The sequence below is a fragment of the Staurois parvus genome, unplaced genomic scaffold (genome assembly GCF_062004578.1).
Source record: "Staurois parvus isolate SC_StPar_1 unplaced genomic scaffold, SC_StPar_1.0 ptg000255l, whole genome shotgun sequence".
Taxonomy (NCBI): Eukaryota; Metazoa; Chordata; class Amphibia; order Anura; family Ranidae; genus Staurois; species Staurois parvus.
The window spans coordinates 422,135-440,971 of NW_028318051.1; the positions used below are offsets into that span (position 1 = coordinate 422,135).

Sequence of the window (18,837 nt, forward strand, 5' to 3'; positions counted from 1 at the left end):
CATATTATAATTGGACATTTATAGTTTTGCCTTACAGTTTTTTTGTTTTTGAGTTCCCATCTGTTGTTTTCATACCTTTCAGATGGGAAAGGATGGATTGGACCCATGTCATATTGACCGTTATTACTCCCATAGTGAGGGATGACTTCCATGGATGTAATCTGGACCATTTACCAAACCCTCCCATATTTGCATTTCAAAATATAATTTTTCTAGTAGTTAGGAAATTCCACCTGCTTTGGCAATGTGCTCCAGATGTAGTCTAATGTTGAAGTTTCTCTATTCGTATTTGTCACTTAGCCTTTATCAGCTCTGTGATACGATATATCATATTACTCCCAGTAAACCTGACACAGACAAGCAGATCTTTTGATGTTGATGTCCTTTACTTCAAGGTTCTACTTAACAAAATCTAAAAAAATTTAAATAAATTCCCTGGCACCCATCATTCATCCAGGGTAAAGAATCACTCCCTGAGAAGATTGCTCCTTATCTGCCAAGTAAATGGGCCTGGCACATTCACAGTGTAGTCGCTAATGAGCTGAGAGTCCGTATTCTTGCCAATCATGCTGATGTGGTTACCAATAGTGCTATATAACTATGGTAATTTCTTCCTTTAGATGAGCAGTTTTCTCAATAAACAATTGTCTTCACCAAAAAGCAGACTTGGTGTAAAATGCTATAAATTTTCATTACATTAATTTGTTTGAATAATTGTTTTTCAGCCAAAGATAAATTTGTGAAGATGAAAACAATGACGTATTGGTTATGCAGGCCATAGATGGGTCGAAAATCGGCCGATTTTTCGGCTGAAAATAAAATCGGTCAATTTTCGGATCGTTAGTGGGATAAATGTTCGGCCGTTTTTCGGTATTTTGGCAGATATTTATTTTATCGGTAAAGTTGGAAAAAAATCGGCCGATTTTGCCGATCGGCCGATTTTCGCGGCAATGATGGGCAAATCGGCCTATCTTTTACCGATAAAAAAATCTGCGCATGAGCAGTGACCTGCAAGAAGAAGACAAAAAGAAGAAGAAAAAAGAAGAAGAGGATGAAGAAGAGGAAGAGGATGAAGAAGAGGATGAAGAAGAGGATGAAGAAGAGGATGAAGAAGAGGATGAAGAAGAGGATGAAGAAGAAGAGGAAGAAGGGGAAGAGAAGAAGAGGATGAAGAAGAAGAGGAAGAAGGGGAAGAGAAGAAGAGGATGAAGAAGAAGAAGAGGAAGAAAGAAGAAGAGGATGAAGAAGATGAAGAAGAGGATGAAGAAGATGAAGAAGAGGATGAAGAAGAAGAGGAAGAAAGAAGAAGAGGATGAAGAAGAAGAGGAAGAAAGAAGAAGAGGATGAAGAAGAAGAGGAAGAAGAAGAAGAGGATGAAGAGGAAGAAGAAGAAGAGAATGAAGAGGAAGAAGAAGAGGATGAAAAAGAAGAAGAAGAAGAGGATGAAGAAGAAGAGGAAGAGGATGAAGAAGAAGAAGGGGATGAAGAAGAAGAGGAAGATGAAGAAGAAGAGGATGAAGAGAAGAAGAGGATGAAGAAGAAGGAAATGAAGAAGAGGATGTAGAAGAAGAGGAAGAAGAAGAGGAGGATGAAGAAGAAGAGGAATTCCAGTCCGGCAAAAAGTGTCCCTGCAGAGAGCTCCGCTATTTCTTTGACAGTTCCTTGACATTTATAGCGGTTGCAACAATGTATCTATTTGTTTCCAAATAAAAACATCTGTATCCTAAATGGATACAAATACATTGTTGCAACCGCTATAAATGTCAAGGAACTGTCAAAGAAATAGTGGAGCTCTCTGCAGGGACACTTTTTGCCAGCTGTAGACGGGATGAAAATCGGCCGTTTTTTTTACCGTTGCTGGTAACGTCGGCCGCTTGAATGACCAATTTTTCATTTTTTTTTTTAAAAATCGGCCGATTTTCAACCCATCTATGGCCTGCTTTAGTGTGACTGTGTAGCCAACATTAGGGTTCCCTGTACATTTCTTTTTACACAACTGCTAGGCCCACAGCTTATCAGCAAGCAAATATTAAAAAATGATACTGATACTGTGACTTGGCCATCGTAGACAGAGAAGTAAATCTTTGCAATGACTCGTGAAGATGCTTTATGCCTCTCTCCATAAGGTAATGCAGGGTTCTCCAGTATATATAGGCATGCCCTCCTTGGCCTGGCAGTGGCTGCAGTAATATACGGCAGGTACTCTTAGGGCTGGCACGCACTGCCAAGCTCAGATTACTGCTGTAGCACTGCTTGTCAGCTGCGTGCCGTGATTTGCAGGATGGGGACCGAAGCAAGCAGCTGCGCATACATCAGATGGGGCACAGCAAGGTCAGCTTGGGAGACACAGTCAGGAAAACACAAGCAAAAAGATTTATGGGGCTCATGTACATTGACTGTAAGAATTACTGTCTGCTTTGTCCATCCCAAAAGATCTGCTTTCCCTTTCAATTGCAGACTGCTTGAGGACAAAAATGTTTGTATTCCAACTTAAAGCCCAATTGCAGACTCCTACTAATTTTTATTTATAATTTATTTTTTTTGGCTGGGGGGTTGCAAGTTGCTGCTCTTGCCTAGGGCGCAAAACAGTCTAGCACCACCCTGGATGCAGCTGTGCATGGTAGCCAACCAGCTTCTAACTTCAGCTTGTTCAATTAAGCTTTGACAATAAAACCTGGAAGCTATGTGGTTTCTCTGCAGAGATGCACCAGATTTTGCATGCTTCAGTTTTAATAAATCAACCCCCTATGGGCCTACTGTAGTTATCAAAGGAACTAAAACAGGACCTTTGCTTGTTTCCCATACAAACCAGCCCGGGTTATTATTGCTTGCTATAAAGACAACATAGACAGTTTACATTAAATTTAAAATGGAATGTTTGGCAAGTGTTTTTGACAAGTGCCAAGTGTCCTTCCAACTGACAGAACGTGTGCACTGAGTAGACACTTGCACATGGCTTTGGACTGAATTCAATGTTGCATAAATTATTCCGCCAACCATACAGTTGCATTGTCTCCCCTACCAGGACCACTCTGCCAGGATAGCATTTCAGGATGATGTATGGTACAGGGTGGGTCTACTTCTGCCTCCAGTGCTCATGGAAACCTGGCCAACAACCAGTGAGGGCAATATGACTTAAGACCACTCTGCCAGGATAGCATTTCAGGATGATGTATGGTACAGGGTGGGTCTACTTCTGCCTCCAGTGCTCATGGAAACCTGGCCAACAACCAGTGAGGGCAATATGACTTAAGACCACTCTGCCAGGATAGCATTTCAGGATGATGTATGGTACAGGGTGGGTCTACTTCTGCCTCCAGTGCTCATGGAAACCTGGCCAACGACCAGTGAGGGCAATATGACTTAAGACCACTCTGCCAGGATAGCATTTCAGGATGATGTATGGTACAGGGTGGGTCTACCTCTGCCTCCAGTGCTCATGGAAACCTGGCCAACGACCAGTGAGGGCAATATGACTTAAGACCACTCTGCCAGGATAGCATTGCAGGATGATGTATGGTACAGGGTGGGTCTACTTCTGCCTTCAGTGCTCATGGAAACCAGGCCAACGACCAGTGAGGGCAATATGACTTAAGACCACTCTGCCAGGATAGCATTTCAGGATGATGTATGCTACAGGGTGGGTCTACTTCTGCATCCAGTGGTCATGGAAACCTGGCCAACGACCAGTGAGGGCAATATGACTTAAGACCACTCTGCCAGGATAGCATTTCAGGATGATGTATGGTACAGGGTGGGTCTACTTCTGCCTCCAGTTCTCATGGAAACCTTGCCAACGACCAGTGAGGGCAATATGACTTAAGAATAGTCTTCTCCACAGCTGTCTCTTCTGTTCAACTCTTGGATGATGGTTTCAACCTAGCCCCCATAAACACAAAACTGGCACCAGATCCAGCCAAAAATGACTAAACTGGGTGGTGGCTTTCTCATTTCTGTGCGGACTTTAGCGCTCAGGTTCCCTGAGGAAGAATGATCCCTGATACTTTTTATATACGTGGGACATATTATAAACTGCCATTCAGATTTGGCTAATCTCTCCACCAAAACATGTACAGTACATTTACACAATACTAAGATGTTATCCAACAAAGCAAAAAGTTAACTATATTTTCAACTTATCTACAGATATCAACATGGCTGGAGAGCCAAAGCCCAACAGACCCAAAGGTTTGAAGAGAGCCACAGCTGCACTATACAGGTAAAATGTTATCCCCTTAAAGGGTTTGTTATAGACAAAAAAAAAAATGCAATAATAGTTCTTGGAAGATGAGGCCAAAAGTATAGTCTGAGAACTTCTGTACAATCACATTGCTCTGATGTACCTCTAACAGAGGTTGACACAGGAAAGGATGATATGTACTCAAAGATTCTTCTGTAATTGACTGGTACAACATAGATGCACATACTAAATGTAAAACATTCTCCGCAAGTACCTTACCAGTCTTAATTTTATCTATCTCATCTGTTAGGATGTTGTTCCCTAACCTTGAACAATAATAATAGACAAATTACTATGACCAAAGATATGGTTCTAAATGGGACAAAATGCAGGATAAAAAAAAATGTCACTTTAGGCCTCATGGACACTGCTAAACCTAATCTTGAGTTTGGGAGCTTTTGCCGTTTTTTTGCCAAAAACCTCTGAACTCGACTCAATTAACCTCCCTAGCAGTATGATTATGTCCATATTTCTGTGCTCAAAGCGGTAAATTTTTTTGCATGGAAATATGTATTTTTTTTTATTGTAGGCCTGTAATTTTTAGGAATAACTCACTGAAATCTGTCCGAACAAGAGTCTAGTAAACAATCTGGGTAGGCTAAAACTTGAAACAAGAAATCATAAATTATAATTTAATACATAATCATAAAAAATAATAATATAATAATAATAAATTTAATTCAATAATAAATCAAACCAAAAACACTGAAATTTGAAATATAGCGCCAAGTTCGCACATTGCTGAGCTCAGTCGCAGAATCGTTTTTAGTGTCTGATGATGAATTTCCCCCACAAATCATTATCACTCAATTCTGCAAGTGGTTCCTATTTACTATCACTGTTCTCTAGCCGGTCTAAAACTGCTTTTGACCTAAAGGGATGCTTTTTGGACGCCATGGACGTTTCTCAGTTTCCAGGCAGAAAGAACAGTAAAAATGCAGGCAGGGCACAGGACAAAGCACTCGGGACAAAATGTATGTGAAATGCGTAAAACAGTAATGTTTTACTATGTGATATTCGTTTATTAGAAAATGACAGTTTTTAAATTTTCAAATTTGCCGCCGGTTCCGACGCTCGCAGGGAGCGGAACATGGAAGCCGGATGCCGGCATTAGCCGGAGAGATGGCCGGGGACGCATCGCGGGAGCGAAGGACAAGGTAAGCGATGCAGGGAATCCGTGAGCAACGCTGCATGGTAAGCCCGAGTGTAGCTCGGGGTTACCGCTTTTCGTACTGAAACTTTACCCCGAGCTACACTCGGGAATACCGCCAGGGAGGTTAAAGCCTATAGGGGAGTTTTACTAAAATTGGTGCTCTCAGAATCTGGTGTAGCTGTGCATGGTAGCCAATCAGCTTCTAACTTCAGCTTGTTCAATTAAGATTTAGCAATACAACCTGGAAGCTGATTGGTTTTTATGCAGAGTTGCACCAGACTTTGCACCAGCTTTAGTTAATAACCCCCAGGGTGCCCACTCATAGGTGCGTCTGGTGTGTCCATGCACACCAGAGTTTAGCAGCAGCAGAGTTTAGGGGCAGTTAAACGTCCCTCTCCTGAACGCAGAAGAATCACATTCAGGAGAAGAACATTTTGGTCCAAAAAATGCCAAAAGAGGCAAAAACATGTGTAAACGTGCCTAAGCACTAGCCCCATTTACCACTTGGGCATGTATTCATTTAAATGGCAAGTACTCTGGCCAATGCAAGAATAAGCGTTCAAGCGCTAAATGCAGATAAACGCAGCTAAATGCAGTGCCAAATTTTTCTGTTGCCAGTAGAGTTAACATTTATGGCAGTTTCAGTGTACATGTAGCCTTATTAATATATAATATATATAATATAATATATATATGTACTAAAAAATAATCAAACCTAATGACATCATTCCAACCTTCCACCCTAATAAATGACAACATTGTCACTTAGGCACCACCACTAGCCCAGACCACTCTCACGGCACAACCTCTGGCTTTCTGTAGATGACCTTATAACAACATCTCTTATAATAGGCAGTCATTCCACCATGAGTCACCAGAAGCGACAGCCAATTAACAGACAGCTTTTAATTGGGATATGTAGCAAATGTCCCCTGACTACCATTCGAGGCAAAGTAACCAAATCACTGCAATTTTATGCACTGAATGGAGGATCATTAACTAAATTATATACAGCTGCTGCACTAATATGAACAAATGTCTCCAATATCTGTAACAGAAAAAAATTAAAGTGCAACACTATATACGGTATATCCTAAAATGCTAACATCTAAAAGTGCTTATTGAGACACCAGAGTGCAACAAACTTTGTGTAATAAATCAGAAATGAAATCAAATTGAATTATAAGATGAGTATAAATGGGTGGCATAGACAGAATTTTCCTTAAAGCCAAACTGGCTTAAAGGATAAGTTCACCTTTTAGACAAAAATAATACATGAAAATTATTTTGCAGGGAAAAAAATGTGCACTGTTTTAAAATTTGACAGATAGTACGGGGAGACTATCTGTCAGAGGCTGCGGCTATGGGGTAAGGGAGGGGGGTTGCATGCAGAAGTTAGAGCTGAAGAGGGGTGAAAGTGAGATGTGGATATGTAAGAAGGCTGAACTCTGCACTCTGTGTTTAGGGCACCCGTGAACTCTGCAGTCTACTGTATATGCAGCACACCCCTGAACTCTGCAGTCTGTATGTAGTGCACTCCTGAACTCTGCAGTCTGTATGTAGTGCACTCCTGAACTCTGCAGTCTGTATGTAGTGCACTCCTGAACTCTGCAGTCTGTATGTAGTGCACTCCTGAACTCTGCAGTCTGTATGTAGTGCACTCCTGAACTCTGCAGTCTGTATGTAGTGCACTCCTGAACTCTGCAGTCTGTATGTAGTGCACTCCTGAACTCTGCACTCTGTGTGCAGCGCACCCCTGAACTCTACAGTCTGTATTCAGCACACCCTGAACTCTGCAGTCTGTATGCAGTGTACCCCTGAACTCTGCAGTCTGTATGCAGTGCACTCCTGAACTCTGCAGTCTGTATTCAGCACACCCCTGAACTCTGCAGTCTGTATTCAGCACACCCCTGAACTCTGCACTCTGTATTCAGCACACCTCTGAACTCTGCAGTCTGTATGCAGTGCACTCCTGAACTCTGCACTCTGTGTGCAGCGCACCCCTGAACTCTACAGTCTGTATTCAGCACACCCTGAACTCTGCAGTCTGTATGCAGTGCACTCCTGAACTCTGCAGTCTGTATTCAGCACACCCCTGAACTCTGCAGTCTGTATTCAGCACACCCCTGAACTCTGCACTCTGTATTCAGCACACCTCTGAACTCTGCAGTCTGTATGCAGTGCACTCCTGAACTCTGCACTCTGTGTGCAGCGCACCCCTGAACTCTACAGTCTGTATTCAGCACACCCCTGAACTCTGCAGTCTGTATGCAGTGTACCCCTGAACTCTGCAGTCTGTATTCAGCACACCCCTGAACTCTGCAGTCTGTATTCAGCACACCCCTGAACTCTGCAGTCTGTATTCAGCACACCCCTGAACTCTGCACTCTGTATTCAGCACACCCCTGAACTCTGCAGTCTGTATGCAGTGCACTCCTGAACTCTGCACTCTGTGTGCAGCGCACCCCTGAACTCTACAGTCTGTATTCAGCACACCCCTGAACTCTGCAGTCTGTATGTAGTGTACCCCTGAACTCTGCAGTCTGTATGCAGTGCACCCCTGAACTCTGCAGTCTGTATTCAGCACACCCCTGAACTCTGCACTCTGTATGCAGTGCACCCCTGAACTCTGCAGTCTGTATTCAGCACACCCCTGAACTCTGCACTCTGTATGCAGTGCACCCCTGAACTCTGCACTCTGTGTGTAACCCCCCAAACTTTGCACTCTACATGTAATGCATTCCTGATATTAATGCTCCTTTAAGACCCTCACGCTGTTATTGAAATTGACCACACCCACTATTTAATGCAGTTTAGAGGGTGTGTGTGTTGGGGGGGTTGGGGGTTGTGGTTGAGTTCCTTCACCTATATTCGGAGAAAACAAATCCCTGTCCACAGATAACCGCTGTATATACAGATGCATACGGATACATATTTACAACTGTAGACAGTCCCAACTCCTTTCAGCCTGTCATTGAGTTGTACAGGCTGAGTGGCCACCACTAACCATAACACCAAGGCCAATTTACGACGTGTGGATGTGGTCTAAGACTTTGAACATTTTGTGTTCATTGTGCACCTGCAGTGTATTTAGCTGAACAAAACCAAAAGTTCAGTTGAGGTGGATCTGATTTATAGATGTATCTACTGTATTCTGTAAATACTGAATGTACTCTATGTATCTCTCCTTGAATTTCCTGCCTCTTACAAGGTTAGGAGGCTGTATTCTATACAGCAAGCATAGAGCAGACACCAGGATGATGCTATCCCTTTTCATTTAAGCCCATTAATTAAGACTTGGCATTCCAGCAGCGACAAATCTAAAGCGCGTCTTGTGGGTGGGCGCTGCTGGGAAGCACTGACACATAACATTGTACTGAATGTCACCAACCAGGCTGGAATCTTCCATATTTGTACAGAGTCTCCCCTTTGGCTGTAAAAGGGTTATCATGCTATAATTATCTTTTAAAACCAATTAGTGTGGCTGAAAAGTATAAAAGAAATCACTAGCGGTTTTGCAGTCATTTCAGAGGCAATTAAAATAATTATTGGATTTCTCATATTAAGGATTTATCAGGGCCCTGGTACAAAAAAAAAAAATCCAAACCCAATCCCATTAAGTTGTAAAATCGTGCCGCTTTGAGTGTAAATTACAGATGACTTCAAAAGAGGATTGGTTAAACAGCATCATTACCATCGGAGGAAAGAAAGGCACGGCTAGCGGTGTGAAGGCCAGGGATCAAATAAGGCCCTGTGACTGAAGAATGGCGGAAATTGTTTTAATATGCGGCTCGTATTGACATAAGATGACAACGCTGTGTAATATCTACCCGGGAAATTCACTGCTCATCACTAGCCAGCATTGCTAAAGACAATTTACTCAAAGGGCAAAGCTGGAATAAAAAATGCTTATGTGAATCAACAATGTACTGATCCATCTAAAATTACAGGACATGACAAAGAAAATAAAAAACAATCTATATATAATATATATATATATACTGCTCTCCTTTTCTTTCAAATGCACAGATAGATGTCCATAAACTTAGCATATGGAGTAAAAATCAACCAAAAGACCATGGTTGAATAAAAGATAATACGTACAGAAATGGGTCATCATTTGTGTACAATTGGCATAAGAAGGTAAAATAGAATGATAACAATACAAACAAAATAAGAGATCGACCATATTGGATAATGTGGCACCTAGGCATCATCTGAAGAGTAGAATCAGAAAGAAGTATGAAATAAGAGAGAGGGAAGGAAGACTAAGGGAGAGGGGGAGGGCATGACGCAGGAGGTATTCAACCAGCAAGCAGGTTTCTCATGCGGTGGCTACGTTTGCCAAGAGGAGTGTCCGATGTCGGTCTTTGAGCCATAGATTCCAAATTTTGAAGACCTTATCATGGCTATCAGTAAGAATGCAAGTTAGTTGTTCATTAATAAAGAAGCCATCATTGTGAGATTCAGCTTCAGTAAATTGCTTTTTCCACACTTTGACAATCATTAGTTTAGTGGCCAGAAAGACAAAGCGGACCCATTTGAATTGCTGTTTAGAAACATTCAGGAGCCTCAAATGTTGGAGGGCCAAGCAGGGGTCCTTAGAAAATGGAACTTCAAACAACGTGTATAAGAGTGAAAAGACCCTGGTCCAGAAACGGCCCAGCATTGGGCAGGTCCACCAAACATTTGAGACCAAATACCTCTGTCCTTTGTGCAGCCTCAGTTGTACCTTCTTTTGGTCTGATGTGCACATCTCTATACAAAATGAACTATTTTACTACCAAAAAAGTGTTATAACTTTACATCCAACCTCTATTACTGCATTTGTCATTTTGAAGTGCCAATAAAAAGAACAGAGGTCAAAAAGCCCTTGTGTAGTTTAGCCAATCATTTTATATATGTTAGACCTTTGTGGTCCATGTATTTGGGGTCATGGCAGGGACGTGTTCTTTGCCTATATACTGGGTGCTAAAAGATATCCCTCTTTATCATATCAGAACGTTGGAAGATATGCTTGTCTTGCTGCAGTATTCATGTACTAACAAGGCACATGCTGATAGGAGGTGAGAGCAGAGTAACATAGAGATGCGCTCACCAGTTTGCTGCTTCTCCTTTCACTGTCCAATCACAGGCTGGAGGGGAGGAACGAGACCCAAAAGTGTTACTGATCTGCAGCAGAGAAAAATTAGGTCTCTTGCCCTGCCAGATAGGACAGTGCTGTGTGGCAGGGCTGTGTATATCTGGACTGGATGGACAGAAATACAAATTCAGATGGCATATATAAAACAGCTCCCATATATGTTTTTCACTTTTGTATTTAGCTGTTTGCCTGGAGGTCAGCTTCAATGTGTTTCTTCCTCGAATGCTGAGTGATGGTCCTACTTTGGTAATGCTATTAGATCAAAGACTATGACTGCTGACCTCTGACATAGGAGGATGCCAATTAGCTGAGTAACCCACTAGTTTCATGTATTGCTTACACATTGCAAAGATTAAAGTCCCAGAGTCATATAGGAAATCAGCTGCTTCAAAGGATCTCCAAAAGAAGGCCATAAAGAGCATCAAGAGAGAAAATGGCCAGGAATAAGGAAGGCTGCCTTCCTCTGTTGATGATCAGGGTCTCTGTGTATAGGTCCTGCTCCATTTTTCTGTTGATGATCAGGATTCCTGTGCATAGGACCCACTCCCTTCATCTGTTGATGATCAGGGTCCCTGTGTATAGGACCCGCTGTCTTCCTCTGTTGATGATCAGGGTCTCTGTGTATAGGGTCCACTACCTTCCTCTGTTGATGATCAGGGTCCCTGTGTATAGGGTCCACTACCTTCCTCTGTTGATGATCAGGGTCCCTGTGTATACAGTAGGTTCTGCTCCATTCCTCTGTTGATGAGCAAGGTCCCTGTGTATGGGGCCCGTTTCCTTCCTCTGTTGATGATCAGGGTCCCTGTGTATAGGGTCTGCTGCCTTCCTCTGTTTATGATCAGGGTCCCTGTGTATACAGGGCCCTTTCCCTTCCTCTGTTGATGATCAGGATCTCTGTATATAGGGCCCTCTCCCTTCCTCTTTAGATGATCAGGGTCCCTGTGTATAGGATCCGCTCCCTTCCCCTGTTGATGATCAGGGTCCCTGTGTATAGGGCCCATTCCCTTTTTCTGTTGATGATTGCGTTTTGCACTGCGCCTTGCATTTTTGCACTTTTGCATTTTTTGCCGCATTTTGCTTTTTTTTATTTTTGCTAGGCAGGTTTAAAATGCAAACACACAGCAAAACCGCACTATATGCTTTTCTGCAGCATTTCCATTGAAGTCTATAGAACCAAAAACGCTACTTTTTGCATTAAAAAAAGTCCCTGACCCCTTCCAAAAAACACACCGGGTGAAAACGCTGAGATGTGAACGTGTCCCATAGGAATTCATGTTAAATGGACTGTAGTGCATTTCTGCAAAACGCTGCAGAAAACGCTTAGGTGTTAACCTAGGGTAAGATACTGAGTGAAATCTCATTAACCTCTTGGTGCCGTCCGCACGCAAATGTGCGGCCTCCCGGCATCTGGGACTTGACGCTGAGTGGCCGCACATTTGCGTGCAATTAAGAAAAACATACGTGCTGAGAGCGCGCGCCCTGTGCACTCCCAGCACACATGTCCGGTACTCACTGAAAAGTCCAGACCTCCTCTTGCAATCGGGACCTTTCCCGATCATGTGACCGCCGTGACAGCAAATCACAGCGGTCACATGACCCTAAAACCCCGCCCCGCCTCCCGGCTTATGAAACCCTTAAAGGGCCAAGAGGCGCCGGCGCCAATGGGTTAAATATGTGCAATATTTAAAAGATAAATAACCTTTTTTTTATAGTAATTTATACAATTTTACAAGATTGAGCCCAATTACAACAAGGCTCACGCATAATAAAACATCATCAAACAATACACCACCTTAAATAGTAAAAATGTAAAAGCGAGCGCTATCCAATCAGCAGCTAAGCACTCAAGGTAATCAACACAAACCTTACAATAGAATAAGTAAATAGTGCAGCGCTAAAATTATGATTCAACTGAGAAAGGGGGTACTGAACAGCAAACTGATAATAAATAAAAGTTCAATATGAGTGACAGTCAATGTGACTATAAGGTGCCAGGTAACTGGTTAAAATTCGGTGGTGGTGCTCCAAGAAATATGGTAAAATTACGCACTCACCAGATGCGTAATAAATATACACATTAAGTATCACATTCAGGGTTTCCTCATCAGATAAAGGTATGGTCAGGGCGTAGTTTATCCTCCCTCAGGGTTTGGTCAGCAATGCCCAGTAATAGATTAAATGGATCCAGGTAACCAGAGGTCCCTTTAAGGGATAGGTAGAAGAGGCTGCTTGCTTACAGGAAAACTTCCTTCTCTGGCTATGGATGGTAGGTAGGTAACTGGATCACGTGTCCTCTGGCGGCCTCCAGAGGACAAGTAGAGATGTAGAGGAGGGGAGAGGAGTATTTATTTGCAGAGCCCGTTCTGTGATCCAGTTACCTACCTACCATCCATATCCAGAGAAGGAAGTTTTCCTGTAAGCAAGCAGCCTCTTCTACCTATCCCTTAAAGGGACCTCTGGTTACCTGGATCCATTTAATCTATTACTGGGCATTGCTGACCAAATCCCTGAGGGAGGATTAACTACGCCCGACCAGACCTTTATCTGATGAGGAAACCCTGGATGTGATACTTAATGCGTATATTTATTACGCATCTGGTGAGTGCGTAATTTTACCATATTTCTTGGAGCACCACCACCGAATTTTAACCAGTTACCTGGCACCTTATAGTCACATAGACTGTCACTCATATTGAACTTTTATTTATTATCAGTTTGTTGTTCAATACCCCCTTTCTCAGTTGAATCATAATTTTAGCACTGCACTATTTACTTATTAATACGCCACCTTGCTCATATTTGCCACCTAGCTTATCACTTTGACTGATGATACAAAACATTTAACAAATGGATGGTCTACAATATAATAAATACAATATACACATACTGTAAATATACATAATATATATGTAGCTATAATGCTTGTCCTCAGTGGTTGCCCTGATCTTGCAAGCCTCCCAACACCTCTGACACTCTGGGTTCAGCCATATTTCAACAGTATAAAATAGGAGACACAATTCTTTGGTAACACCTCTATATTAGACTTGTTCAAAAGAGTAGCCCACATAAATAATGGGTTTAGGATATACAACCCCAGGTAACACATAAAAGCAGAACACTGGTGAAATAGGAATAATCAATTAGCAATGTTTAACAGGTTATACAGTCATCGGTAGTAAACTTCAACCAGCAGCAAGAGGGGAAATAAAAGGTTGGTTGACTTATCAGCTCCCTCTGTGCCACCACCACTGCAATGGGGGATGCAGAGAATTGTGTAAATGTATATTCCGACATAAATAGATATAAATACCCTAAACTGAACAACAATGGCCTTAGAAGAGAAAAGGTCCCTTTAATTAGAGATTGCAAGTTGAGTCCTGTGATATTTAAAGTTCCTGATATGGTGGTATCTTGTCTTCTGCTAGCAATGGTGGGGCCCATAAACATTAGTGAATACTGGTACTTCAATTAGGTTAAACAGATAAGCCGTGGTACTGCTCAAAGCAAATATCTCCTGATACTGAGGTGTAAAGGTGTCTGCATGTAGTGTCTTTAGAGTGATGACAGAATGAGGTTGGGCATCCGCCCGCTTGCCAATCCTATGGACAGCACAGCCTCCTAGGAACAGGAGTTCTTGCCTGTTTGCATGGATGTGCAGAGTTACTGCCTGATGGCCTGTCAGTGCAGTATGCAGAGAAGTCTGTGTGAAGACTGGATAGTGACAGTCCCGATGCAGAGAAGATGATGTGACCATTGGCGTCACTGCTGTGCTGAACTGATGTGCACAATCCCGCAGTAGTAGCCAGCAATCTGTCTCTGGAGGAGGACAGCAGTCCCCCTGTGTTCAGCAGTGAATCCCACGCCAAGAGAGAGAGCCAGTTCCTTGCTGTAGAATATATCTGATTTTCCAGCATCCCTCTGGTTCCCAGCTCTCTGGTAGGTGTAGTTCAATCAGCACTCAGGAATACAGGATGTATTGGCTATAGGACTACAGGTCCCAGGATCCTCTACTGTCAAAAATACTAGATCCACTCTGCTAACAGGAAGTGATGTAGCAGTACTGAGCACTGGGGGGAAAAGGAATATATATATACTGTATATATATATATATATATATATATATACATATATATATATATATATATATATATATATATATTATATATATATATATTACAAAATCTAATGTATATATAATATTCAATCAATACATTTGTTAAATGTTTTGCACCATCAATCAAATTGTTAGACAAGCGACATGGTGAATATGATTAAGGTGGTGTATTGTTTGATGATGTCTTCTGATGTGTGAGCCTTGTTGTAATCGAAATCAGTCTTGTAAAATGTTACGACCACCAGAATTGTATAAATAAATGTTTTATGAGTTCCCTTCTGGTACCTTAAGGGCTTTTTCATCTGTGCGGCAGACCTTGCCGCCCCTCTGAAAAGCATTCCGCGGTGGGCGTTTGACAGGCAGTGAGAAGGTGATATGTCGCCTCCTCTTCGCCTTTTTTTAACCCTGAAAATGCCGATCCACCATTTACTGTACAGTCACAGGCAGAGAAAAATCAGGTCTCCTTCCCTGTCAGACTGCGCTGCACAGTATTGCAGAGCTGTGTAAATCTCAGAACTGGATAGGCAGAAGTACAAACCCTTTAACGGGTAAAACAGCCTCCTTATGTTATTTTTTTTCTGTATAGTCAGCCTTTTGCCTGGAATTTAGCTGATTGTGAGGCTCATTCACATGGGCGTCAAAAATGCTATGTTTAGCATATAGTTTTTTAGGCATCTAAATGCAGCACTGTAGGAATCAATGAGGTCATACACACAGCTGCGTCTGCAAGTGAAAATGTGTGCTGTGTTTGGTGGCTGCATTTGGGGCTGCAGATTTTATGTAAACACATGAAAAAGCAAGAAAATAATTTTAAAACTCTGTATGCATCTAAAACATGTAAAGGTCCATTCACACTGGAAGGCACGTGATCGCACTGCGTTTGCAAGATGCACGCATTTGTCATTCATTATTAATTGCACCCCAAATGCATCTCGCTGCATTTGCGATCACCAAGCCACATGGTACCCCAGTACCATGCAGCTTGGTGCGGTGCAACTTGAAAAAGTAGTGTTTGCACATGGTTCCATTGCATGTCGCAACCAGGGGTGGACTGACAACTTATGGATCCCCCAGGCAATAGGGGATCATGGGGACCCTGTGAACTTGCCCAAACTCAAAAAAGCCTATGAAAAAGGTACCAGGGGCATCTCATGGGGCCCCCTACTGACCCTGGGCCCTCGGGCAGTACCCGAGTTTCCAAATGGTCAGTCCGCCCCTGCTTGCAGAGTGTCCCCATTCACTTGGATGGGTTGCATTCAGCAGGCGCTGTGGGGGGTGTAATTCTTGTTGTGCCTGCAAAGCATGTGTACATCCCTGGCTGCTGAAGGGGATCAGTTGGGGGTGGGTAAAAATGTGGCTTAACCACATGCTTTTACCACCCCTCAACTACTAGTGTACACGACCCCGTACATTATGTGTTATTTTATTCAAGCTTGGCCAGCAAGAACCTGGGTTCTGTGAATGAATCCTTTAAGTGGTTGTAAACCCTTCCACATACCCAGTGAAGTGATTGACCTCAGGTGATACAGAGAGATGAAACAAATCCTCCTACATAAGTTGTACCAGTTTATCTGCAATTTTCTCTTTACTACATCCAAATGCTGAATTTACTAAAGTGATTGTAAAGAATTTTTTTTTTCTTACAAACAAGTCATACTTACCTGCTCTGTGCAATAGAATTGACTTTTTTTCTCGGGTCCTCCGCTAGCTCCTGGCTCCTCCTCTCTTGTTGGTGCCCCTAATAGAAAGCCAATTCCCATGGTGGCACTTGTGCGGGCTCGCTCCTGAGCCGCTGCGCCCCTTGACACAGACAACGGGACTCGGCTCCCTCCCCCCCATTCTCTTGTCACTGGAGTTAATTGACAGGAGCAGGGGACGGTGCTACTATCAATCTGCCCAATGAGGAGGGACAAATCCAGGAGAGCTGCAGCTCTCATGCATGACGCTGGATCTCCATTGGGCTCAGGTAAGAAACAGAGGGCGGAGAGCTGAAATTACACACTGCAGAGCTCAGTGAGGAGAACTCTGAGAGCTGATTGGATGGAAGACCCCCCCCCCTTTCACACAGCTCACAGGAACAGAACTGAGGGGGGAGGGATTTTTTAGAAATAGTGTTAGGCAGGAATTCCACTTTAAAGTGGTTGTGATCCCTTACATTTACCCAGTGAAGTGACTGGCCTCAGGTGATACACAGAGATGAAACAAATTCTCCTGCATAAGTTGTACCTGTTTATCTGCAGTATACTCTTCTCTGCACCTGTTCAAAGTCCAAAATGTATAAAGTTTGGCTGAGAATTCAAAAAAAAGAGGGCGGAGAGCTGGCATTACACACTGCAGAGCTCAGTGAGTAGAGTTCTGAGAGCTGATTGGAGGGAAGAGACACACCCACCTCCACACAGCACACAGGAACAGAGCTGAGGCTGTCAATCAGCTGGAGGTCCCTCCCCTGTCACCATTTTTCCCTTGATGTCAGGAAAACTCATCAGAAGTGATTCATACTGATAACAGAAGAACAAGGCAGCAGACAGAGATGACACTTAGTGCTCTGGATTGAGACAAGTACACATTATAGAGGGATATGCTTTATTCATATTTCATGTCTGAGGTTTACAACCACTTTAAGGTAACAGCCTATATCCTGGAGTCCTGTACCATTAACCCCTACCTGCCCAGCCCCAGTGTCAGTTTAATAGAGTCTGCCTGCACAGGACTGAAACAAATTGTTCTACATAAATTATATCTTTTTTATCTGCAGTTTTCTCTTCTCTACATCTGTCCAGAATTGATCACATTTGTCTGAGAGTACATAAAACAGAGGGCGGAGAGTTGAAATTACACACTGTAGAGCTCAGTGAGGAGAGTTCTGAGAGCTGATTGGAAGGAAGAGACACCCCCACCCCTTCACACAGCACACAGGGACAGAACTGAGGCTGTCAATCTGCTGAAGGTCCCTCCCGTCACCATTTTTCACTTGATATCAGGAAAACTCATCAGAAGTGATTCATGCTGATAACAGAGGAACAAGGCAGCAGACAGAAATGACACTTAGTACTCTGGATTGAGACAAGTACACACTATAGAGGAATATGCTTTATTCATATTTCATATCTGAGGTTTACAACCACTCCTTCACACAGCACACATTAACAGAGCTGAGGCTGTCAATCTGCTGAAGGTCCCTCCCCATCACCATTTTTCTCTTGGTGTTAGGAAAAATCATCAGAAGTGGTTCATGCTGATAACAGAGGAACAAGGCAGCAGACAGAAATGACAGTGCTCGGGATTGAGAGAAGCACACACTATAGAGGGATATGCTTTATTCATATTTCATGTCCGAGGTTTACAACTACCCTTCACACAGCACACATTAACAGAGCTGAGGCTGTCAATCTGGTGAAAGTCCCTCCCCATCACCATTTTTCTCTTGGTGTCAAGAAAACTTGTCAGAAATTACTCTTAATTGAGACAAGTGTCAGGAAAACTCATCAGAAGTGATTCATGCTGATAACAGAGGAACAAGGCAGCAGACAGAAATGACACTCAGTGCTCGGGATTGAGAGAAGCACACACTATAGAGGGATATGCTTTATTCATATTTCATGTCTGAGGTTTACAACTACCCCTTCACATAGCACACAGGAACAGAGCTGAGGCTGTCAATCTGCTGAAGGTCCCTCCCCATCACCATTTTTCTCTTGGTGTCAAGAAAACTTGTCAGAAATTACTCTTAATTGAGACAGGTGTCAGGAAAACTCATCAGAAGTGATTCATGCTGATAACAGAGGAACAAGGCAGCAGACAAAAATGACACTTAGTACTCTGGATTGAGACAAGTACAAGCTATAGAGAGATATGCTTTGTTCATATTTCATGTCTGAGGTTTACAACCACTTTAAGCTTTCAAAAAAAAAAGGAAAACATCATTGCAGAAATATAATACTGTCCCTTTAATAGCGCTCGCTATAACCATCTCAGCCCCACATGCTCATTGAAATTGAATGTTCTTAAAATATTCAGTAGAGGTGGTGCAGTATAGCCTCCCTCCTCCGCAGCCATTTATAGGAATCTATAGTAGACCGTCTAGGTAGACCTGTAGGTTCTCCCAGCAGGGGACAGGTTAAATATGAATGACTCCTTTAATGTGTAATTTAGTGTTCTACAGATACCGGCGGCTATAGACTGAAGCT

General features: G+C 42.8%; 1 protein-coding gene across 3 annotated transcripts in view; it reads left to right on the forward strand.

The window, feature by feature from the left end:
• RALY (RALY heterogeneous nuclear ribonucleoprotein) overlaps positions 1 to 18,837 on the forward strand; it is a 316,313-nt gene that overhangs the window by 262,406 nt on the left and 35,070 nt on the right. For all 3 annotated transcript variants that reach the window (XM_089680982.1, XM_089680983.1, XM_089680985.1), the window contains exon 4: positions 4,147 to 4,219. In XM_089680982.1, coding sequence (XP_089537108.1) covers positions 4,147 to 4,219 — 73 coding nt within the window. The remainder of the gene's footprint in view (positions 1 to 4,146; positions 4,220 to 18,837) is intronic.